Genomic DNA, 20,730 nt, shown 5'->3' with positions numbered 1-20,730 from the left:
GAAACCAGACAGCAGCCAGGATCAAACAGGTTGTCATCCTTAGCATCAACCTGAGCATTAACAGGTAGAAGAAAGATCTTTAGTTACAACTACCTATGACAAAAGTAGCCTCCTCCAAATTCTCAGCAATGTAAGCTGAATGTTGTGGCAGGTGGTCATATTTTGTAGTGGAACACTGAGGAACTTATTTGATTCAGTAGATTCTGTGGTTACTACCACTGTACTTCCTGCATTATTCTCCAAAAACAAAGTGATTGCAGTTGTCTGCTGTCAGGGAAAGGGAACACAGATGAAAATTCCACAACTGCTTCGGAGACAAATGTGGCTGAATGGGTGCAGGTTTTCCAGCACTACAGTGAAAGACAATTTTTTTACTTCTAAGTTTGTTCTACATCCAAGTCCATGTGTAGTTTGACCAAGTTACAAGGTTTGTTTCCAGCCCCAGGCAGTCTGGTGGTTTTTTAATTACTTTGTAAACCATATTTTACACAGGTTGTCTGTGAGTGCATAATGAGAGTAAATATAAAATCTTGCAGGATCTGGCATTTTTAATAACGAAATTCAATATGTATAAAACCTCAAGATGTCAAGGGCTAATATTTTCTTTCCTTTTATAATAGATCAATTAAGTTCCTGTGATGTGCTCATTAAGCTTAGTTTTATTTCAGATATTTTAAAAAAGATTTAGTAGTGAATGCTTCCTCGATTTAAGCCCTTAGAATTTTAAGCAGCAAATTCTTAAAGCATAAATATTTGCCTATATGCATTTCTTCCTTTGAAAGTTCCATCTTGCAGCCTCTGCCCTGAGAGCATTGAATAAATTTCTTTGCAGAAGTGTTAAGATTGAAGTGTCCACAGAGCACATATGTAGTAAAACATTATTTTCAACTCATTATAAGATGCTGCAGGCACACACAACCATTCCCCTTTGCTTGAACAAACACACAGGTCTCAGAATAGTCCTTTTTACTGTGATTTACAATTAAAATCATTTACAACATATCCATGAAAAATAATGCCATTTTGAGTCTGGCACAGATGTTTTCCATTATCAAAGAGGAAGCTAATGTAAAATCTTCTCTTTGTCTCCCTAAAAGACTTCATAAAGCAAATGAAACAGCTTTTTATTTTTTTTTTAAAAAAAGGAAAGTCCCTTTAGAAAGTCTACTTTACACAACACTAACAGATCAGCATGCAGGTAAGCTTATTTAAACCCGACCAGCAGTGCTTGAATGAACCTTTAAAAAATAATAATCATCCCATGAAGAGAGAAGGTAAAGGGAACTTTACCTACACCAAAAGTTCTTTGGAAAATTACCGTTCAATAAGCCTGAACTCTGCTAGCAATGGCAGGTGGTCAGAAGAGTTATTTTCATTGGGAAGACCATTAACAGTCCAAAGATCTTTCTCTGTTAGAAGTGCCAGCCTGCCAAGAAGTTTCAGACCTCCACAAAAAGAATCCTCTGCTCCTGTTAGAATAAACAAACCAAAAGGAAATGTTCATCAATGTGGGCTAAATATCACACGTTCATACAGACGTAGAAGGAGAGAAACAGTATGGCAGCAATAATCCAAAGTTGTTATTGTTCCATGCAAAAGCACCAATAAGACAGTTCAGATATTCTTTTACAACTCTCAGAGTAGAGTTTCATCAGTAGAGCTCAAAAGTACTCAGAAAACCTATTTTGCACAGGGGTAAATAGAAGTAAAAAGGAAAATGCATTGATTTGTTCATTGTAACTTTCCTGAAAAAGCCTCATATAATCCAGTCCATTACTTTAGACAACAGCCTTGCTAAAGAGAGCTGATACTTGTGAAGTTAAGTATCTTTTTAGAGCTACTGGTTCACATAACACTTTATTTCTGTATGCTCAAGCACACAGTTCCCCAGCAGGCAGGTCATACAGACACTTTTGCTTATAAAGATGAAGGTATTCTAGCTTTCTATTCCCTTTCTAACTGTTCATAAGAAAGGGCTCTCCATTATCTCCTGCTCTACTATTCCTGTAACTACCTAAGAAACCCACCACCACCTCCTTCCCCAGATGAAACACCACACTGCTCAAGCAAGAGTGGAACAACTCAAGCCTTCCAATTGCCACACAATTACATAGAATGGTTTGGGTTGGAAGGGATCTTAGGGACCATCTAGTTCCAACTCCCTTGCCATGAGCAAGGGATGCTTTCCACTAGACCAGGTTGCTCAGAGCTCCATCCAGTCTGACCTTGGACGCTTCCAGGGATGGGGCAGCGCTGGTCCCAATATTGATCGCTGAGGAATGCCACTTGTCTCCACCTGGACATTTAGCCACTGATGGATATCCTTTGTTTCCAGCCAATTCATGGAGGGGTACAGCCACCAAATCCATCTCTCCAGCTGTTGGGCAGGACCGTGTCAAATGCCTTGCACAAGTCCAGGTAGACGGCATCAGTTCTTCCCTTTTCCACAATTGCTGTAACCCTGCCACTAAAGGCCACTAGATTTGTCAGGCACGATTTGCCCATCATCAAAAAGCAACCAGCTTTTTCAGGTGGAGAAATTTCACTGAGTTCCTTCCAGGATGTGTAAAATTTAGATTTCCTGAGCTATGTATTCAAGTTAGATAACTACTTGGCAACCCCACCTATTGCTTTCAGAGCGCAGAGACGATGCTGGGTGACTTGAGTGCTTTCAGGACCAGCACAAACTGCAGCTGTAACTTTTGACAGAAATACTTTCTGTGTGAAAGTTCTTAGCAAACTCAGAACTTCCTGGCTGAACCTGGTACTGGCTTTCCAATAGATACTTTAAAGGACTCGTCCAGCAACTGCTGAACTTCACAGAGAGTTCAACAGCTTCACCCTTTGCCATCTGCCAGCTTTCCAGCCCTCTGGCAACCCAGCAGCTGTTTGCTGCTCTAAAGAAAAGCTTTTTTACGGCAAAGATCTCTTGGCAACTCTAGAGCACACGTCCACGGTCTTGAGACAAATTTATCATTTGGGACAGCACCTGCATATTTACAAAGGAGCAGTTTGTTGCCACAGCTTGGTCTGCATGCAGTGATTAGTGTGACTCTGAACACTCAGCAAAATTGTGCCCTGCAGGACTCAGGTAGGTACTGAACCCTGATTACAAGAAGTCCTGAATACCAAACCAAATATTTGGCTAAACATGACAGAATAAAGCATGAATATTTTAAAATAAAACCCTTCAAATAGAAAAAAAAATCAGTGAACCTAGACCACATTTTAAAATTCACTTGGAGAGACTTTGGCAACTTTAAATACAGAGACCCAAATCATTAGAAAACTGAAAGTCCAAACTACGACTTAATTTCTAAGAGCTCATGAATAAAAACCATACTAGTTTAAAGCAGTTGGAAAATTCAAGTTTGGTTCCATACTGTGCTCTGATGTGGGAACAATCTATTTGCAAAACAAGTGCAAAAAGAAAAAAGTGCTGTATCTCTGCTGGAGCAATGATGGTGCAAAAAATATATCAACAGGTGAATTAAATTTTGTGCAGGGACACACTCTGCAATCACACAGCACTCTATTAAATCACATGACATTCAGAAGTCATTTAAACACTTCCCATATCGTGTTTTTTCAGTCAAAGCTTTTGTATTTGCCATTTTACATTACGGTAGCATTTGTCAGCAACAGCATACTGTGCATGTTATTTTGTGAATTGACTCAATGAATGTTAACAAGCTAGTCTCAAGGTAAGAGAGATGAAAGTCGTGTTTTCATTCCACATACTGAAAGCAGTGTTAATTTATAAAAATCAGTTGCACTCTACAGTGAGAGCAGGAATGGAATCCAGGTTTCTTTGCTCCGAGTTCTGCATAGACATTTATGTGCTAACACTGCACTGATGTTTGTTGGTGGCATAAAACACAGAACTCCGGAGGGCATGGAAAGCAGACTGCTCAGAAGCACCCACGGAAAGAGTCCCAGAGCAGTAAAACATAGAGAAACATGATACCCATCACGAAATTCCCACAAAGGTATCGCGACTTTCTTGCACCATCTGGTGACTTTTAGCTGCAACTGCAAACCGGAGAGTGACAGCTGGGCCTGTGCCAGTGACCGTGCTCAGAGCAAAGGCCAAGAGTCTGTTACTTGGCAGAAATTACTGCAAGACAAGCTGAGAAGTAAATTGCCAGGAAACAGTTCTTTTATCAGTTTTAATGTACGTCGTTAAGTTTCTGTTCCCCATTGTGTTGATCAGATGATTGGGAGTACTGCCTTGCTGTAGGTCTGGCCTGTGTCACTGACAGCAGTATTTCTCAGGTGCTACTTCCACTGCACATTTCCTGTACCTCCAGCTTGTCTCCGTGGTGAGACAGGAGCTACAGAAATGTTCAGTCAGATGAAAAGGTTTGTCCTGTGTGGCACGACAAGTCCAGCTGTGGTGAGCTGACAAGGCCAGCCACGTTTCTCAGGTAACAGCTGACATTCAAAGCACTACCAGAACTTCTGAGGTACTTCACGTGGATGAAGTTATCACTACACTTCTCTTACAAAAGCCAACAACTATTCTTGTTTAGCATTTATGAAAACTAAAAGTTGCTTTCTTTACCTGGCTGGGCAGCAGGATCATCATTTGCTGCAGAATAGAAAATATAATCCACGGTGACAGCACTTCGGGAATGACAGGTTGTCACTTCTGGTATCCCAGTTTCAGGGAAGTAATGAGAATAGACTGAAGACAACTTAAAATGGTGCCTCAATTTCGAAGACAACCTAAAGAGACATCAAGGAAAAGAATTTTATTTTCTTGCATTACCAAGAAAGAATAAGCAATGAAGAAATATCAAATAGTTCCTGGTTACAAACAAAATGAATTATCTGGATATGCAAACTAGTGTTTCTCTCCTGCAAGCCATCCCATACCTTTTCTGTGAGAGGCCTGAAACTCTGAAGGCAAAATGCAGGCAGCATTCTCAAGTAAGAGCTGATCAGAACTGGCTTAGCTGACACTTTAATTACAGGTATCTTTCAACTCCATATTCACTCTGTAAGCATTCACATATCCTCACTCAGCAATCTCCCCCCGACACACAGACAGAAACGTCCATGAAAGCAGCTCATATGAAAGCAACAAAACACAAACTCATCTAACCAGGCCCTTAAGCATAAAGAGAAATTCAGATTTTTAGAGGCTTCTTCCTCCCCCAAGCTAGAGGTATCAAGCTTCCAAGCTAGGCTATATGCTTATGTCTTTCTTGCACTCAGGCTCCCATTTTCTGTCTCCCCATCATTTGTCTGCTCCTCTTCAGTTCAACCCATCTTGTCTCACCTGTCTTTTCAATCTTGAAAGCAAACTGCAAAACTGCACCTTTCAGCAAAAGAACTCCTGTCTCTCAGACATTTGCTTCCATCATCTCTGCAAATCATCCATCCCTCAGCTGTACCTGCCTCATCTTGCATTTTAAACCTGGGCTGCAATGAGTTCTAGTTAAAACCCAAGCAATTAAAACAATCAGCATGTTACATTGCATAATTCAGAGCAGCGACAAACATGCCAGTTGGTACAACACAGAAAAGTAGTAATTTCTAGTTTTGTTACATGACATCTTTTTTAAGATGAGGGGAAAAAACCCTGCAAGAAGCATTCAGCATGCTATGGATTTAAACCATAGCATAAAGCTTCCTGTTTGTTAATTACTTCTCTCAGAAATGCCATGACACCTTTTTCATCACCAAGAATCACCAAGAGTTCTAATATGACTATCTGCAGTGATACCAAGATCTCATTTCTTATAAGAAATGGCTGACTTGGAGCCTGACATCCCATACATACATTTAGGGCAATTTCCTTCTATGCCCTACTTTATATGCCTTTACCAGTTTGGTAAATGCAAATGTATTCTTGCTTTCAAAAAGCAGTTACATTTTCCTCCTCAGCATTCTAGCCATGGCTTCCTCCTTCTGAGTGAAAGTTGTATTACCAAATCCATAATACTCCCCATTTCTCATACTCAAAGAACTTAAATTCTCCCACAGAACTCATGACAAGGAAGATTTTATGACCTTTCCAGTTTCTTTCCCTCCTTCATCCCAGTTTCACACTGTACGATAGGATTTTACTACATCCATAAACCAGTGTACCAAAAACAATAAGAAGAGACAGAAATGCCAATACCTTAGCAGTTGGACAACACTGGTTTCTTTTTTTCCTCTCCCTCTATAAAAATATAGCTTCTGCAACTAGACTGAAGTTCACATATTTTTTGCCATGTTTCTAAAGAGGATGCTGTTCTATTTATGCCAAGAAGTGACCAAAAAAAAAAAAAAAAAAAAAAAGAGCCAGAAGCATTGTTTTGATAAGCAGACAGAAAGTACCCTCTAAACAGCACTGACACCTCAGCCCTGCATTCTGAAAAAATATCTGCAAGTTCCTTAAAGAACACACATTCCATTATTGACAGTTCTAGTCTTTTGCTATCTGATCAGCCTTTTCAGGATTAAATGAACAATGATGTTTTTGCCAGAAGGGCAAACCCAACTGGGCTGGGTGATCATCAGGTATCCACAGCTGGAATCAGATATAAATTTGGTCTAAAACCAAAACCAACCCCCAAGTAACCAGCCAAGGGCTTCCATATTTTTCCCCAACACATACTTTTCAGATGCTATTACAATCTCCTGAGTGTTGTCTGGTTTTGCTGCTTCCAATTTTTGTCCTGCAAAATAAAAAGAAATTCAATTTACATTTAAATTAGGATATAAGTGAGACCACTACTGAAGAGCTACAGAAAAGCTACAGGAAAAAAAAAAAAAGTATCTTTAAATACACTCATTTTTTTGCAGGCAAGATACAATTAACCAAGCTGGATTTGGATTAACTTCTTCTGTTCCATTAGTAACACACCCTCTAAAGACTCTCTTAATTATGTCCCATTCCCTTAAAATTGGTTTTTCTGTCAAAGAAAAAAATGGTGGATGAAAGATGTAGCCATACTCAGCAAGGAATCACTTGCTTTTCCCAACTGTTCCATGAAGTGCCAACACTATAATTCATAAACTCTGAATCTGCAGAATGCAGGTTCACACTATGTCAATGTGCTGCATTCCTTCACCTCCCTCTTCCCAGTCACAGCACAGCCGCCTTTCAGGATGCAAACACACGAGTTTAAATATTACACACCAACTCCTGAAGGAAAATTTCCACCTATAAAGATTCAAATTTGCAAAGTTTATGTGAATAAATCACTTTACACTCTAATGAGCCCAACAAGGAAGTTTTATAAGCTCAAGACTGGTTTTCCACCACTAAAACAGAACGTATGGTTTTCAGTACTAGCTAAATTATACTTTCAAAGGCTCACAAAAATTAATTAATCCAAAAACTGACCTGCATTTTCTTCCTGTTGTTGCTGTTTTATTTCATATACACAGTTTTGTGAAATACCTAATTTTTTTGGCCAAATCGGGATAGATAGGATTCTTTGTCCCCTCGGAAACTGTTCTTGTCCAGAAACCTGAGAAAGACAACACAAGCTTTTTTCAGACAGAGATCTGATTAAAAAAAAACAAAAAACAAAAAAACCCCCACCAAACAAACCTGAAATAAGTGAACATTTTTTGTAAAGTTTAAAGAAAAAGGCCCAGCCCCTTAGAATACTCTTTTCTAATGAGTCAAATCCCTGTAAAAATAACACCCTTCATGTACATCCACTCTGCTTATCCTTAGCAAGTTCTTTGCAGGTACCCAATTTTTCCAGATGGTTCTTGTGACACTGAGACACTTCCAAGGACACTTTTAGCAATGTAACAGCACTGGCTCAGCATACAGAGCTACCCAGCACAGCTTCAGGATGCTGATCTTTCTGGGAGCAAAGCAAGTCAAATGGGGCCTTGAATCAAGTCCCCACTAGCAAAGAACACCCAGCAGGGCTATTTTATTGTCATGCTTTCTCATTTTATGTAGTTCAGTCACTCCTATTACATGCCATGTGACACATCCAACAGCTGCATACAAGAGCTCACAACAAGACATCTTTTAACATGAAACAGTTGAGGATCAGCATCTAATTGCAGCTTTGCTTTTACCATTACTGTAGCCACCAAGTTTATCTACAGTAAGAGTCACCTTCCCACAGAGCACACAGTAGGTTTTTGATTAAGTGGTTATTTTATCCTGCTTAGACTGGGACACTTAAACACAGCGATAAAATCATCCAAACACAGTGATGCAATCATCCTGTGGATTCACTATATTTCAGGAATGATTGTTGGTGAGTTTTTCCTTTCAGAATGCTGGGAGAGGATTCCATATTCCCTAAGGCACAGCTAATATATATCCAAGCTTATTTAACGGCAGTAGCTTTTGCTTTGCAGCTGCAGAGGGGGCACTAAGAGAGGCACTGCAATGGAAACAATCACAGCTGCACTCAAATATTTCTCTTTAATCAGCATTAACCATTTTTTTTTGGTGAGAAGTGAGAAGCACAGCCTACCTTCCCTATAGCAAGTCCTTCATAATTTAACTTTCCTTCCTTTATAAATCTGTACAACGGAGAGCCAGGAACAGAGTTGAAGTCCCCACAGATGATAATCGGGCAGAAGGAGCCGTCCTTCTGCAGGGCAACACTGGCAATCTCTGCCAGGAGCATTGCAAGCTGGGTCAGTTTGATGTCCCCTCTCCTTGGGTTGTACAGCAGGTGTGTATTGGCAATACAGATGGCAGCATTGGCTTTACAGTGATATCTGGGCTGCAGCAGCAACACCAGCCCAACGTTGTCCCTGTCCAAGAGTGGGATATCACGGCGAAAAAATTCCACAGGGTTTGAGGAAATCAGGCTAAATTTGGAAGTTTTGAAGCAAATGGCACAGCCATCTGGTTTTCTGCCTGTCCTCATTTTATACTCGCAGTGATACCCTGCAAGAAAGGCAAATAAGAACATAAAATACTATTGTACAGAGATTTTAAAACAATAAAAATCAGAAAAACCTCATGCTGCTTTTCTCACATGGCAGTCAACCCCCAGTCTGAAGTACCAAAGTCTGTATGGACTTCACATAGACTCATGTGCACTTTTTTTTCTGCCCTAATCTGAGCTGAAGTGAGGCAGGACAGGAAGCCTGGTACAATGCCTTTTGCAACGTGTAAACATCTACATACTCTAAGATACCAGTCATGCTCTTACCTCCTCATCTGGAAAAAACCCAACAAAGAAAGCCCCCAAGGCACATAAAAGTGGCCTTGTACGCTGAAGTTTTTTCTGGATGTTACAAGAATAGGAGTAATACCAATGAAGCATTACCAATCAAAAGCCTTAATCACGCTAAGTCATTAGTCAATGTCTAAAATGATTCATGGAACAGAGGTCTCAAACATATTTACATAATTATGCAATTATCCAGTGAGCAGCAAGTGGCAAGCTTTCACCAAGGAAACAGAGACACTTATCAAATGACAGGACTGGAGTTCAAACAAGTCCATCTAGAAACAGTGATTTGCCAATTTCTTCATTTTATGTAGAGGTGATTTTTACAAGATTTAAACAAGACCATATATAAGTAAGGAAAAAAAAAAAAAATCTTGAAACAGTATCTAGTTTTTGCCGTTATGCTCTCTGCCCTGCCCAGACCATATGAATTTATGAAGTAAAGCCTTAGTAAAGTAGTGAGCTCACACCAGAGCTGGAACAGGGGATTCCCATTCCCCTCTCCCAGATTCAGGCCATGTTGCTCCTGCCACTTGTGACACTGCTAACTCAGTAAGCCAACAGAAAACTAACCCAGAAAAATAAAATTAGTCTGGATACTATTCTGCTGGACTGGTGGATTTCACTAGTGAGTACCAGAACTAGCCCAGGATAAGGGGCAGGACACACATCTGGGAGCTAGGGATGGAGAAAAGAAGAGCTAAAGCAAGCTCCAGATCTTTCTGTAGAGTAGCTACAAGCTCACTCGCCCCCACAAGCCTGGCCTCACAGTGTTGTTTCATATTTCAAGTGGATTTCAGTCAGTACTGCCATTACTCTCTTCTTTGCACTCAATTCTGGGAGCTAGACTATCTCAACTAATCAAAAAAAAATATCAGTCCAGTGCTGCTCCTTTACCATGTCCTCTTGGCATCAGACAAGAACCAGTGCTGGGATGGAAGCAGGGCTGTGGGACTGGAAGGTGGTGCAGGGCACAAAAGATCTGGATCAGTTTAAACCACCACGGAATCAGCCCTTAGCAATATATTCCTTCCACAAAATCACATGAGGGTTAGTGACAAGATTGTCTATTCAGACTGCCTGACAGCACTTGTATAAAAACCTAATGAATATACAATGACCATGGATAACATTTAGTGCTGATATTTGGAAGGTTTCAAGGCAGAAAAACCATGCCCTTGAAGAGCTACCCAACAGGAATACTGGTAAAAAAAGATTAAGGGAGTTGGAGAGAGCACTTGATGAATTTATAAAAGAGGATACACAACATGGTTGCATGTGATGGCAAAAGACTTGATTCTATAATCTGTGAGGGGTTTTTTGAGGAAACTAGTACTGCGTTCTCAAAGGGTAACAAGTTACCCTTGCAGGGGACAGACAAGGTATTTATTGGTCCTAAGAGTTTCATCATACCCAGGGATTCCAAACTTGACTTGATCTCTGTTCTATAGTGGTCTTCTTGGACTTCTTGTAAGCAGAGCACCTAAGGCAAAGGTTTACAATTAAAATATATCAGTAAGTACACCAAAATGTTACCACAGCATATCTCTGTTGTACAATGCCAGTCTGTACATTAAAAAACACAAACTCAGAAGCTCTTTGACTCCTTAATCCCACAAAAGAATTTACTCTTCCACAGAATATGCTCCATAAGATTATGAAGAAGGCCCCAATTCCTCCCACCCTTTTTGAGACAGACATTTTCAGAGGTGAGATTAAATTCAATCAAAGCAGTAACTGGCTACTACATTTTCAGCAGTTCAGGGGAAGGCTCAGGGAGAAGGGATGAAAAGGCAAATGGTGCACTACAGGGTGGAAAACAAGCTTCCATATTATAAGAACCTGAACCAAAGATCAAACTCAAAATACTCGTTTAAGAGAGTTCACAGAATCACAGAATATTTTGAGTTGGAATGGACCCACAAGAACCATTGAATCCAAATCTAGCTGTGAGCATCTCTGAGCACACTGCAGTAACACAGATTTACAACCACCACTGGGATAAAGGACTGAGTTCCCAAAGGGGAACAAGTTACCCCTGCTTGCTGGACTGCAGCAACACTTTCCACTTGCCCAGCTGACATTCACTCATTCAAGGTCTCAAGGGAGAGTCAAATCTCAAGCAACATTCTGAAATCTCGGCTTCACTTAAAGTTACAGTTCCAGCCAATGAAACAGTTAAAAATCTATGTCCTTTAGCAACAAATTTCTCCGTGGAAAGGGCACCTCCATCTACCAGGGTGTGACAGCAGCGGCTCCTGTCAGAAAGCTACCCCAGGTATTTCTTTGTAAATATATATGAATACAGGATGTAGAAATTTATTAGGAAGAAAGGAAGAGCTTAAAGGGAACTTTAATTTCCAGATTTCTGGCTACATACTAACATAACTGCATTTTTCAAATGGTACAAAGCTGTTTTTCTGTGGCTTCCCTAATACAACTATTTTTTTTCAGTACTGTTTTCTGACACAAACAGGATGGATTCTATCACTGAACTTTTGTTGGTCTGAAGAACGACTGAAGCAAAATTTTACTGACTTGACTTCCTGATTATGACTTAAAATAATTTATGTGTCCTCAAAAACAAACAATAAACTCTAGAGCCAACCAAAACCACATCAGTGTTTTTTCAGACCGCAGTACAGAGTAGCAGAATTTGCTAGTTCAGTTTATCATTAAGAAATATCCACATGCTCATTTTCTACTCACATCTGCATCCAGCTCTTTGATTTCTTGTAGGATGTTGGGAAATCTGTATGTCCAGAACAGCAATCGCTGCCTGCAGTGTTTGTACAGGTGAGAGTTGTCTTCCAACAAATTCTGTGAGAGAATATTGTAGGACATGACTGTAAAATCAAATGTTGCCTCACTTCCTGTACTGCTTTGGTCAGATCCTTTATTTTGAGCGATTTTCATTGTTTTACTCTGCTGACAGAAATATTCCCAATGTCTTTTGATGCTTCCTGTTAAAAGCACATGAAATAGAAAAAAGTTATGTTATAGACCATATGACTTCTTACTGCTCTTGGAAATCATTCTACTGACAACTATTTGTCTTTCAAATCTCTTAAATAATTCTAAAAGCTTATTCAATTAGCAGTGATTCAGATGCTCTATTTAAGATGGATTTTACATAAAAATCAGCAAGAAAAAAAGTCAAACAAACAAACCCCGACCTCAAAACAAACAGCACAAAACCATGATATGCCCTGGATTTCAGCTGTTTTGAAACTGGGGAACTGGCATGTTCTAAGGAGATTGTTGCAATCAGACTACACCCCCTGTTCCTGTAGAAGGGTTGCCAAACTGGCGAGCCAAATGTAGTCTGTTGAGAGTCTTACACTGCCCTGTGCTACTGCCTCCCCAGCAGAGATGGTGCATGCCAGGCTGGGATGCAATCCTTAGGGCAGCATATGGGCACCTTGTGGATCTCTCTATCCATGATGGATTCCTAACCCTTTGTCAATCACCTCTAGCCCAACTATGGTCTGTAAAACTCAGCCCTAAGCTGCAACAGGGTCCACTACAGGAGTCCCAACACAAATAATGAACCCAGTTTTCCTCAGTGAGTTGAGAAATTAAGAAATTAAGTATCAGAATTACCAAGAACGTCTGAAAAGGCATCCTTCACCTTTCTGCCATTTTAAATTTCATACTTACTATTAGTAGGAAAATTAATAATAACATATCTGCTCATCCTTAAGCATCCAATTACTTTTTAACAAATTTATTTCTCCACTTAAAAACTCAAAGAGATGCTTTTCACCCTTTTTATCTGACCTCATCTGAGAACAAGCCTGAGGTCCAGTGGTAACAACCAGTGGCAGACTGAAGCTACATCTGTCACCATCTGTCCTTTTTGGGTAGTAATTTTCATTGCTGTGCTTAGATTATCCAGGTCTTTGCAATGAATACAGCAAGGCTTTACCTTCTGTTTCTATGGTGGGAGGGAAGCCACGTTGCTCCTCAGCAGGTAGCTTTAATTAGCATCACCTTACAAGGGATGACAGGGAAGGGCCACAGTGCCAACCACGCTCTCAGATAAAGGTATGTCAAACGGGGTTAAGAGAGGACCCAGTAATTAAGGCACAAAGCAAAGTCCCTTTTTTGGTTCCTGAAGATAATGTTTCTAAGCCTTATGGGTATTTGTGTCCAAAAATCCCCTTGGGATGCTGACAGCATCCACTGACCTTTTTAGTCATAATAGAATTTCCAGTTTATTTTGCTATGGAAATGGTTTATGCAAGAGGGCAACAATTTTGACTGTGTCCCTCTATTTGTCTCACACTAGACAAAACTGTAAATATACACAAGACTCTGTAAAATATTTGGATACTATGTACAAGATTGTATCTGTATTAAGCTAACACAGACACTTTGAAGTTTCATGGAAGTTTGTTACTGAGCCCAGTAGACAACTCTGCACTTCTTCCCGTATTTATCTGGATAAGCACACCTGCTGCTTGCTCTGTCAGAGGTGATCTGACTCAAAACTTGCTAACGTGCCAGTGGCAGAATACAGCTGTAAGAACACAATCACACTGGAAGCAAGCACCATTAAAACCTCTGTCCATTAATTTTCAGTTTTCTAGGACACAGATGGTGACTCGACTGGTCTGGAAAGAAACCAGTTCATGTCCAGTAGGGTTTATGAGCTCAGGTAGAGCACAAGGAATGAAGCTATACAATTGCCAGCCCAGCTCAGCCCTACAGCAAGTCAGCCAAACCTTTCTGCTTTTTAGAGCTTCCAAGTTAACAGCCATGACCTGGTGACAGAGACCTGAGAGAGTGTTGTCTGAACCAAGCTCAGGACTCCCCAAGTTGAGCAATCCCTCACATAACCGACTGTGTTCTACTGCCAAGTGCACTGAACCTAGCTCTGGTAGACTGACAGCACAAAATAAAAGTTTGCAGACTAAACGGCATTATAGAACTGGACCATTTTTAAGACACGTTTTCCTGAGAGGGGTGCCAAGAAAAACAGTAACTCAAAAGGAGCAGGCCCTACTGCTCTTAACTCTCACTCATTTGGGTGTACTTAGCATTACAAATAAACATGGAAAATTAGCAAAGAGCGTCTTCTACCTTTCTTGCTGCCATGTTTTTCTTCATTCTGTGCTACAGAAAGACAAGATGCTTCCTTCTGATTAGATAAGTTTGTTTCTTGTTCAGGAGTTGAACTATCATCCTGGCCACTGAGTCTCCTCTTCTTTATCGATGGTTCTTCTCCTTCAGATTTCATACTGGGGTTGGGTAGGTGAAAGCAACAGCTTTGTGTGTAGTTATCAAGATGCCAATTAGAGTTCTGAAATTGCCTCCAAGGTCCAAAAAATGGAGGGAATCTCCAGTTTGCTGAACAATCAGCTGAAAGAGGGAGTGGAAACGAGGCCCAGGGAGGATAGTGTCCAGCCCATCTCATACAGTTGGAAACTGGGCTGCTGAAGGTGAGTATCTGGGAGCCATTCCAGTGGGTGATCCAGTCTCTGCCCAGCCTCTGCACATGGCGGGGCAGCATGGAGTATCTACCAAAAAAGCACAATTTCATTACTGGCACACAACTACATCTACCGGTAGACAGCTGTGGAGGCAAAGTCATCCTGGTCAGGACTTACAGAAGATACTCTTTCTCTACAAGTTAATGCATACAAGATGTTCAAACACTTATATACAAAGTATTTAAACATTTACCTAAATTATATACAAAATGGGACTTTACAAAGTGATCTTGCATCATCCCCCCCCCCCCCCGCCTCAGATCTACAAGAGCCATTTAGTGTCCAAACCCTATCCATCTCAGTAAGTATTTACAATTTATTTCCTGCCTTGTTCAAGTGTCAGATCTTTCAAGCGCTCAGAGGAATGACCTTTACAAAAGGTAATTTTTGCATGCTGCATTAACTTTTATGATAAGGCTATTTGTAAGGAATGAGAAGACCACTTTCCTTCAAGCAGTCAGAACTTTGTTTGGAAAGCCATTGATTTGGCTCAAATCCCAATGCCAACACAACAGGGAAATAAAGGTACTAAATCTCAAGGCATCACTAGCACCAGCTTAAGACTAAATCTGCATTCTTATTTCTTTTCTAGGAGAGCAAACCACAGCTCAGCAACTAAAGCCATGAAAAAAAAGGTGGGGCTTTTTTTCTTTCTTTTCCCTTAGAAGAAGAAAGAAATCTGTCTCTCAACAAAATCACAGGAAGGAAGGCTGTGTGACATTAATATCTCAGCTTCCTCACTGTTTAAGTAAGGTGTATTTTGAGCTTAGAAGCAAAGGATAAAGCTTGCAATGCCTGAAGTTGCACTGAAGTGAGAACCTCCCAGCTGCCATTCAGCCAAGCAAATAAGCCAAAATACAGTACACGCTGAGCTGGAAGGGACCTGCAAGGATCATTGAGTCCAACTCCTGGCCCTGCACAGGACAAGGTAAAAGTCACACCATGTTCCTGAAGGCATTGTCCAAAGGCTCCCTGAACTGTCAGGCTGCTCCTGTGACCACTGCCCCGGGGAGCCTGTTCCAGTGCCCAGCCACTCTCTGGGTGAAAAACCTTTTTCTAATATCCAGTCTAAACCTCCCCTGACAGAGCTTCGGGCCATTCCCTCGGGTCCTGCCACTGGGGACCCCAGAGAAGAGATCAGCCTGCCCCTCCTCTTCCCTTCCTGAGGAAGTTGTAGACTGCCACGAGGTCCCCCTCAGGTCTCCTCCAGGCTGAAAATGACCTCGGCTGCCCCTCACATAGGTTCACCTCAAGGCCCTTCAGCATGTTCACTGCCTTCCTTTGGATACCTTCTAATCGCTAATACACGTTTGAGCAAACCCCGCTTGTCCTGAAATAACCCTTTTCCGCCACAGCGCACCAGATGTCGTCCGGCAGACACAAAAACAAAACACTCCCCCGGACACCACAGCCCTACTACGGAGCAAAAAAGGGCATCGCTCCTTTACAAAACCCCCCCGAAACGCTTGTTTTGCAGAAAAGCACTGAGAAAGTGCTCCCTCCTAAAGCCCCGGCCCCGCAGCCCCCAGCCGCGGCAGCAGACGCCCCACGCCGCGCTGCGCTCTGTTTACCGCGGCCCCGCTCGGCCTAATGGCGGGCATTCAACAGCAGCGCCCCCAGCCCCGGTTACCTCCCGGCGGGCCCGGGCCCCGCTACCGGCCCCGGCCAGCCCCGGCGCCCCCCGAGGGGGTCAGCCCACGGCAGCGCCAGCTCCGGCCGCCGCGCTCCGGCCGTCCCGCCGCCGCCTCATACCCCGCACGGGCGGCGGCCGCGCCGCGCCCTCCCGCTCGCTCCTGGGACTTGTAGTCCAAGGGCCGGGCCCGCGGCCATGTTTAGTCCGGGCAGCCGACGCCGAGGCCCGGCCGCCATCTCGGCCCCGGGCGGGTGACGCCCCGCGCCCGCGCTCCCCCCCGCGGCCGCGCCCGCTCCGGAGCGCGGCGAAAGCGGCGCGTCGGTGGCCCGATTGCGGGCTTTTGACGCGTTTAAATGGAGGGAACGCTGTGTTCGTGCGGTAGTTTCTGCACCCGGTGGCTGGTGGGGCACTGGAAAAGGCTCCCCAGGAAAGCGGTCACAGCACCAAGCCTGGCAGAATTCAAGAGGCATTTGGACAACGCTCTCAGACCCATGGTGTGACGCTCGTGGATGTCCTGTGCTGGGCCAGGGGCTGGACTCTGATGATCCCTGTGGGTCCATTCCAACTCAGCATATTCTCTGATAGTTTCCATACGTCGTTTTCTTCCTGGGATCACCGTGTGTTCCTGCAGGGTCAAAGGGGCTGAGAAAGAACTGCCGTCTATTTCAAGGTGCCGTAGTATATTTCAAGGGCAACAGCGTCATGCTTTGTGTTTGCAGAAAAAAAACCAACAAACCCCACTCTCCCAAGCAAGTATTCCAACACTATCAGGTTTTAAAATGCAGCTGAAGGTGCTCTGCTGAGGAGAGCTGGCCTGAGAGTTGGGTGGGAGACCTGCCCTGCAGACCACGCTGACTGACCCACCGCTGCTTACCAGCTGTGGAAACAATGCTCTGCCTCTGCCGATGCTGCTCGAACAAGCACTTAGAATGCTTTCTTGAGGTCTTCTGAGGACAGGGAAAATGCTGGCCCTGTTTACTGTAAGGAAACGTAGCACAATGCATATGAAAAATTATAGTGCTGAATAGTGCAGATGCTGTGCAGGAACTGTAATCCAGTAAAACACAGTTTCTCTGCATTCCTTTTATATCTGTCATAAAAGTGACTTTAAATAACATCTGAAGTTTTCCCAGGAGTGGTAGGGAAGACTGGAATTGAAATAATGCAGTGATGAGCACGCCAGTTAGGCAACGTGTCAGATCCTCTTTGGGTTTTCCATTTCTTGGATACAAGTTACTGGTGAAAGGTAAAAACACCCATCCATTTTCTGTAAGTTTCTTCACCATATGACAATGAAACTACTAGCCCCATAACACATGTATAGTAAAGGATCTCCCAACTGCATTTTCAAGACCATCTTGTTTTGGTGGTTTGTTCTTTTCTGAATTTTTGTATCCATATCTTTTAGATGTATTTCTAGAACAGAAGACAGTAAGCCATAGCTATAGCAACAACAACTGCTGTTATTTCTAGGAGCAGAATCTACACATAACACGCAGTCATTTTCTGTACTTTGACCTGCACAGGGACACCCAAATTGATTGGTCACTTCAAAGGTTTTTATACAGTAGTAATCTCAGTAGTGATGCTGGAAAAAAAGAAATCACAGAAGCTTTGGGTTTTAATGAAAATGAAGGTGTGCTGAAAAGCATGGAAGTTGTGTAATAGACAAACAGGAGAAAAAGACTACACTATTAATATGATGCAAATTGTTTCACATCTCAGTGCTGCTAGATTTTCCTGCCTTGACCTAAAGAAGTCTTAATAAGCCAGTTAGCACTTAATTGTGGAATTTTTATTCCCATCTAGTTACTATTTTGTATTGGCTATACCATGTGAAAAGATATTCTGCAGAATAAGGTATCTCCAAATTCTGGTTTGTAAGTAGAAGCCAAATTATTTTATGAGTCATTTGAGCTTTTGAAACTCCCTAGTGAATGGAGGCTACTGACTCACTGAGGGATGCTTTGATTGATTACGCTGCACATAAGAACAGCCACGGTAGCTCAGATCAATGGTCCACTGAGCTCAGTTTCCAGCTTTCTAAACGTGGTTAGCAGCAGATGCCTAGAAATGTGCAGGGGCTGGGCAAATTTCAAATGAACACTCTCCCTGCCTCTTGCTGTTTTCAATTCCATGCATTTCCTAAGCCTGATGGGTTTGTCTCTTTAGTTACTCACTGACTCTTCCCCCAAGTACTTGAATTTGCAAACTTTTGATAACTTATAGAGCTTCCGTGAAGTTCTATGTACCAGCACAAGATGTAAAAGACATGCTCTTCCCCTCTCAGAAGATAAGCGAGAGTGATGAGCTGCTAACAACCTATGTCCTCTTTCTTCCATCTTCCTTAAGAAAATGTTCCTCAAAGGAGAGGTATTTGCTTACTATGAACTTCAGTACAAGAGACTCTCATCATTCACAAACACATGCGATAAGTATTGGTAAATACTTTGTCAAGAACCTGCCTGAGAACAGAGATATTAATAACCTGGTAAGGAAAAGATGGTGGTTGCTTTTTTTTTTGTTGTTTTTGTTTTTGTTTTTGTTTTTGTTTTTTTTTTTTTTAATCTGCAATTAAATGAATGAAAGCACAGTGATTAAAAAAAAAAAAAGAAAAGAAAAGAAACAGTTTATATAATCTGAAGTGTGAGATCTACTTTGATAGAGACGCGACTACAGACAAGAAATTGAAGGTAATCTTACAAAATCTAATCTGAAGGTAATCTAACACCGAAGTGCTCCGCAGAGCTGTGCGCGCACGAGAGCCCAACCGCAGGGACAAGTCCATGTGCAGCTTAAAGAACCTGGAGGAGACACAACACACAAAACTCGATAACCATCAAACTTGCCTTTCTGGCAGCATTCCTCTTTAAAATCCGTGAGTCGTTTCTGCGTTACAGGCCTGTGGATTTAGGGCAGCGTAGCTTAAAATAGCCCACGGCAGACGCTGGGAGCGGCGTTCCAGGGGCTCATTACGGATTTGTAGAGGCCACGGGCGCCCGTGTGAGCGAGGGGCTCGGCGGTCAGTCCCCGCCGAGCGTAAATCCCCCACGGCCGCGCCCTTGCAGAACACCTGGAACGGGGCTGCCAGGTCTGGGCCGTGACACCCCGGCCTCATCCCTGCGCCGCGGACTGTTCAGCCTCGGGGAAAGACCGCGAGCGGGGGATCCCCGCACCCGAGCATCCCGCGGCGGCCGGGCGGGGCTCCCCGGGCCGGGGCCCGGTACCGCCCGGGCGGGGCGGGGCGTTCCCGGGCGCCGCTTCCGCCTGTGCCGGGCGGGCGGCGCGGCGGGGGCAGCGGCGGGATGCTGAGCCCGCGGGAGCGCGGCGCCGACCTGGCCCGCTTCTACACCGTGACGGAGCCGCGCCGCCACCCCCGCGGCCACACCGTCTACAAGGTCACGGCGCGGGTGAGTCGGCGGCCGCCGCCCAGCCCCTCGCCCCCGCGGCTCCCCGCGCCCGGCCTGCCCCGCAGTCGGGCTGTAAAGCCGCCGCCGGGTGCCCGGCCGCGACGTGGAAGCCCCTGTCAGGGACACGGCTGGGAGGGAGGGAGGGAGGGAGGGTGGGTAGGTGGGACACGGCGGCCGCTCCCGAGCCGAGCCCCGGTCGCCTCCTGCAAACTTGTAGGCTCGCAACGTTGGCCTCAGACCATTTGCAATGCGCCTCAGACGCGCTTTGCAGTTAGCTCTCGATTTCCTTGCTGCGCGTTGCAGGGCATGCGAGAGCAGCGTAAAGACAAACGGCTCCTTCCCTTTCCCCCCCGTTCTTCCGGGCCGGATCTCGTGGATAGGTTGCAGTGGGATTGCCCGGCGTTGCTGGCGGCCCCGCAGCGAGCGGAGTGCGGGGCTGTGCCCGCCCACGCTGGCGGCGCCGAGCCGAGCTGCCCGAGCCGCGCAGGGAGGCTGAGCCCGGCCCGGGCCGGCAGAGCGCTCTGGGTCGGTCTGGCCTAGCACGAGAGAAGCAGGAAAGCTGCTGCAGATGTTGGGAGAGCTGCTGTGGTGCTGGCTTTGATGAAAGCTCCGTCTCTTCTCCTAGGGAAATTCCTTGCTTTCTTTTCTCTTCCACTTTCCCGTTAAACCAATAAAAGGGAGGCGAGTAGGTAAATATGTGGAGATAGGGTCAAGAGGAGAGGCAGTTTAGCTGACTAAGTGTGGTGGGGTATATTGAGAGCATCAGAAAGCGTCAGAGACAGAGTTTTTTTTTAAATGACCCGTAGTTACTGCACCTGTACGCATCCTACCTGTGAGAGCAAGGTCTGCTTATAAGCACCCTCCTCTTAATTCAAAGAATACAGCATTCTGTACATGTATAGAGATTGTGATGTCAGGTTGCTAGCCTACGATTAGTTTGTATGACTTGTAAAACCAAACACAATTATAGGACAAGTATGTTGAAACTGTTCTTTTTTAGTCCAATACAACTTAGTATTTGTGGAGAGGGAAAG

The 20,730-nt window shown here is 43.7% G+C and overlaps 2 protein-coding genes across 6 annotated transcripts in view; one reads left to right on the top strand and one right to left on the bottom strand.

Annotated features, from left to right (window-relative positions):
* Positions 1-953: 953 nt before the first annotated feature.
* ANGEL2 (angel homolog 2) lies at positions 954-19,377 on the bottom strand. 4 transcript variants are annotated; one of them, XM_040058282.2, is made up of 9 exons: positions 19,136-19,377; positions 14,244-14,680; positions 11,868-12,121; positions 10,572-10,641; positions 8,448-8,869; positions 7,343-7,469; positions 6,611-6,671; positions 4,565-4,728; positions 954-1,469 (listed from the first exon to the last, which is right to left on the bottom strand). In XM_040058282.2, the coding sequence occupies exons 1-9, from the start codon at positions 19,147-19,149 to the stop codon at positions 1,315-1,317; spliced, it is 1,704 nt and encodes a 567-aa protein (XP_039914216.1). In that variant the 5' UTR covers positions 19,150-19,377; the 3' UTR covers positions 954-1,314. The 4 variants fall into 4 exon arrangements, with proteins under 4 accessions (XP_039914216.1, XP_039914219.1, XP_039914218.1 ...); XM_040058285.2 differs by lacking the exon at positions 19,136-19,377 and adding an exon at positions 17,161-17,605; XM_040058284.2 differs by lacking the exon at positions 19,136-19,377 and adding an exon at positions 16,406-16,510.
* A 209-nt stretch (positions 19,378-19,586) lies between these two features.
* Positions 19,587-20,730, top strand: part of RPS6KC1 (ribosomal protein S6 kinase C1) — an 86,323-nt gene continuing 85,179 nt past the window's right edge. Inside the window, exon 1 of one of the 2 annotated variants that reach the window (XM_040059396.2) lies at positions 19,587-19,696. In XM_040059396.2, coding sequence (XP_039915330.1) covers positions 19,592-19,696 — 105 coding nt within the window. In that variant the 5' untranslated portion in view covers positions 19,587-19,591. The remainder of the gene's footprint in view (positions 19,697-20,730) is intronic. The other variant, XM_040059399.1, reaches the window with a different exon arrangement.

The sequence above is a fragment of the Hirundo rustica genome, chromosome 3 (assembly GCF_015227805.2).
Source record: "Hirundo rustica isolate bHirRus1 chromosome 3, bHirRus1.pri.v3, whole genome shotgun sequence".
Classification (NCBI taxonomy): Eukaryota; Metazoa; Chordata; class Aves; order Passeriformes; family Hirundinidae; genus Hirundo; species Hirundo rustica.
The sequence above is the reverse complement of the archived record's forward strand: the minus strand, read 5'-3'. Positions and strand labels throughout refer to the sequence as shown.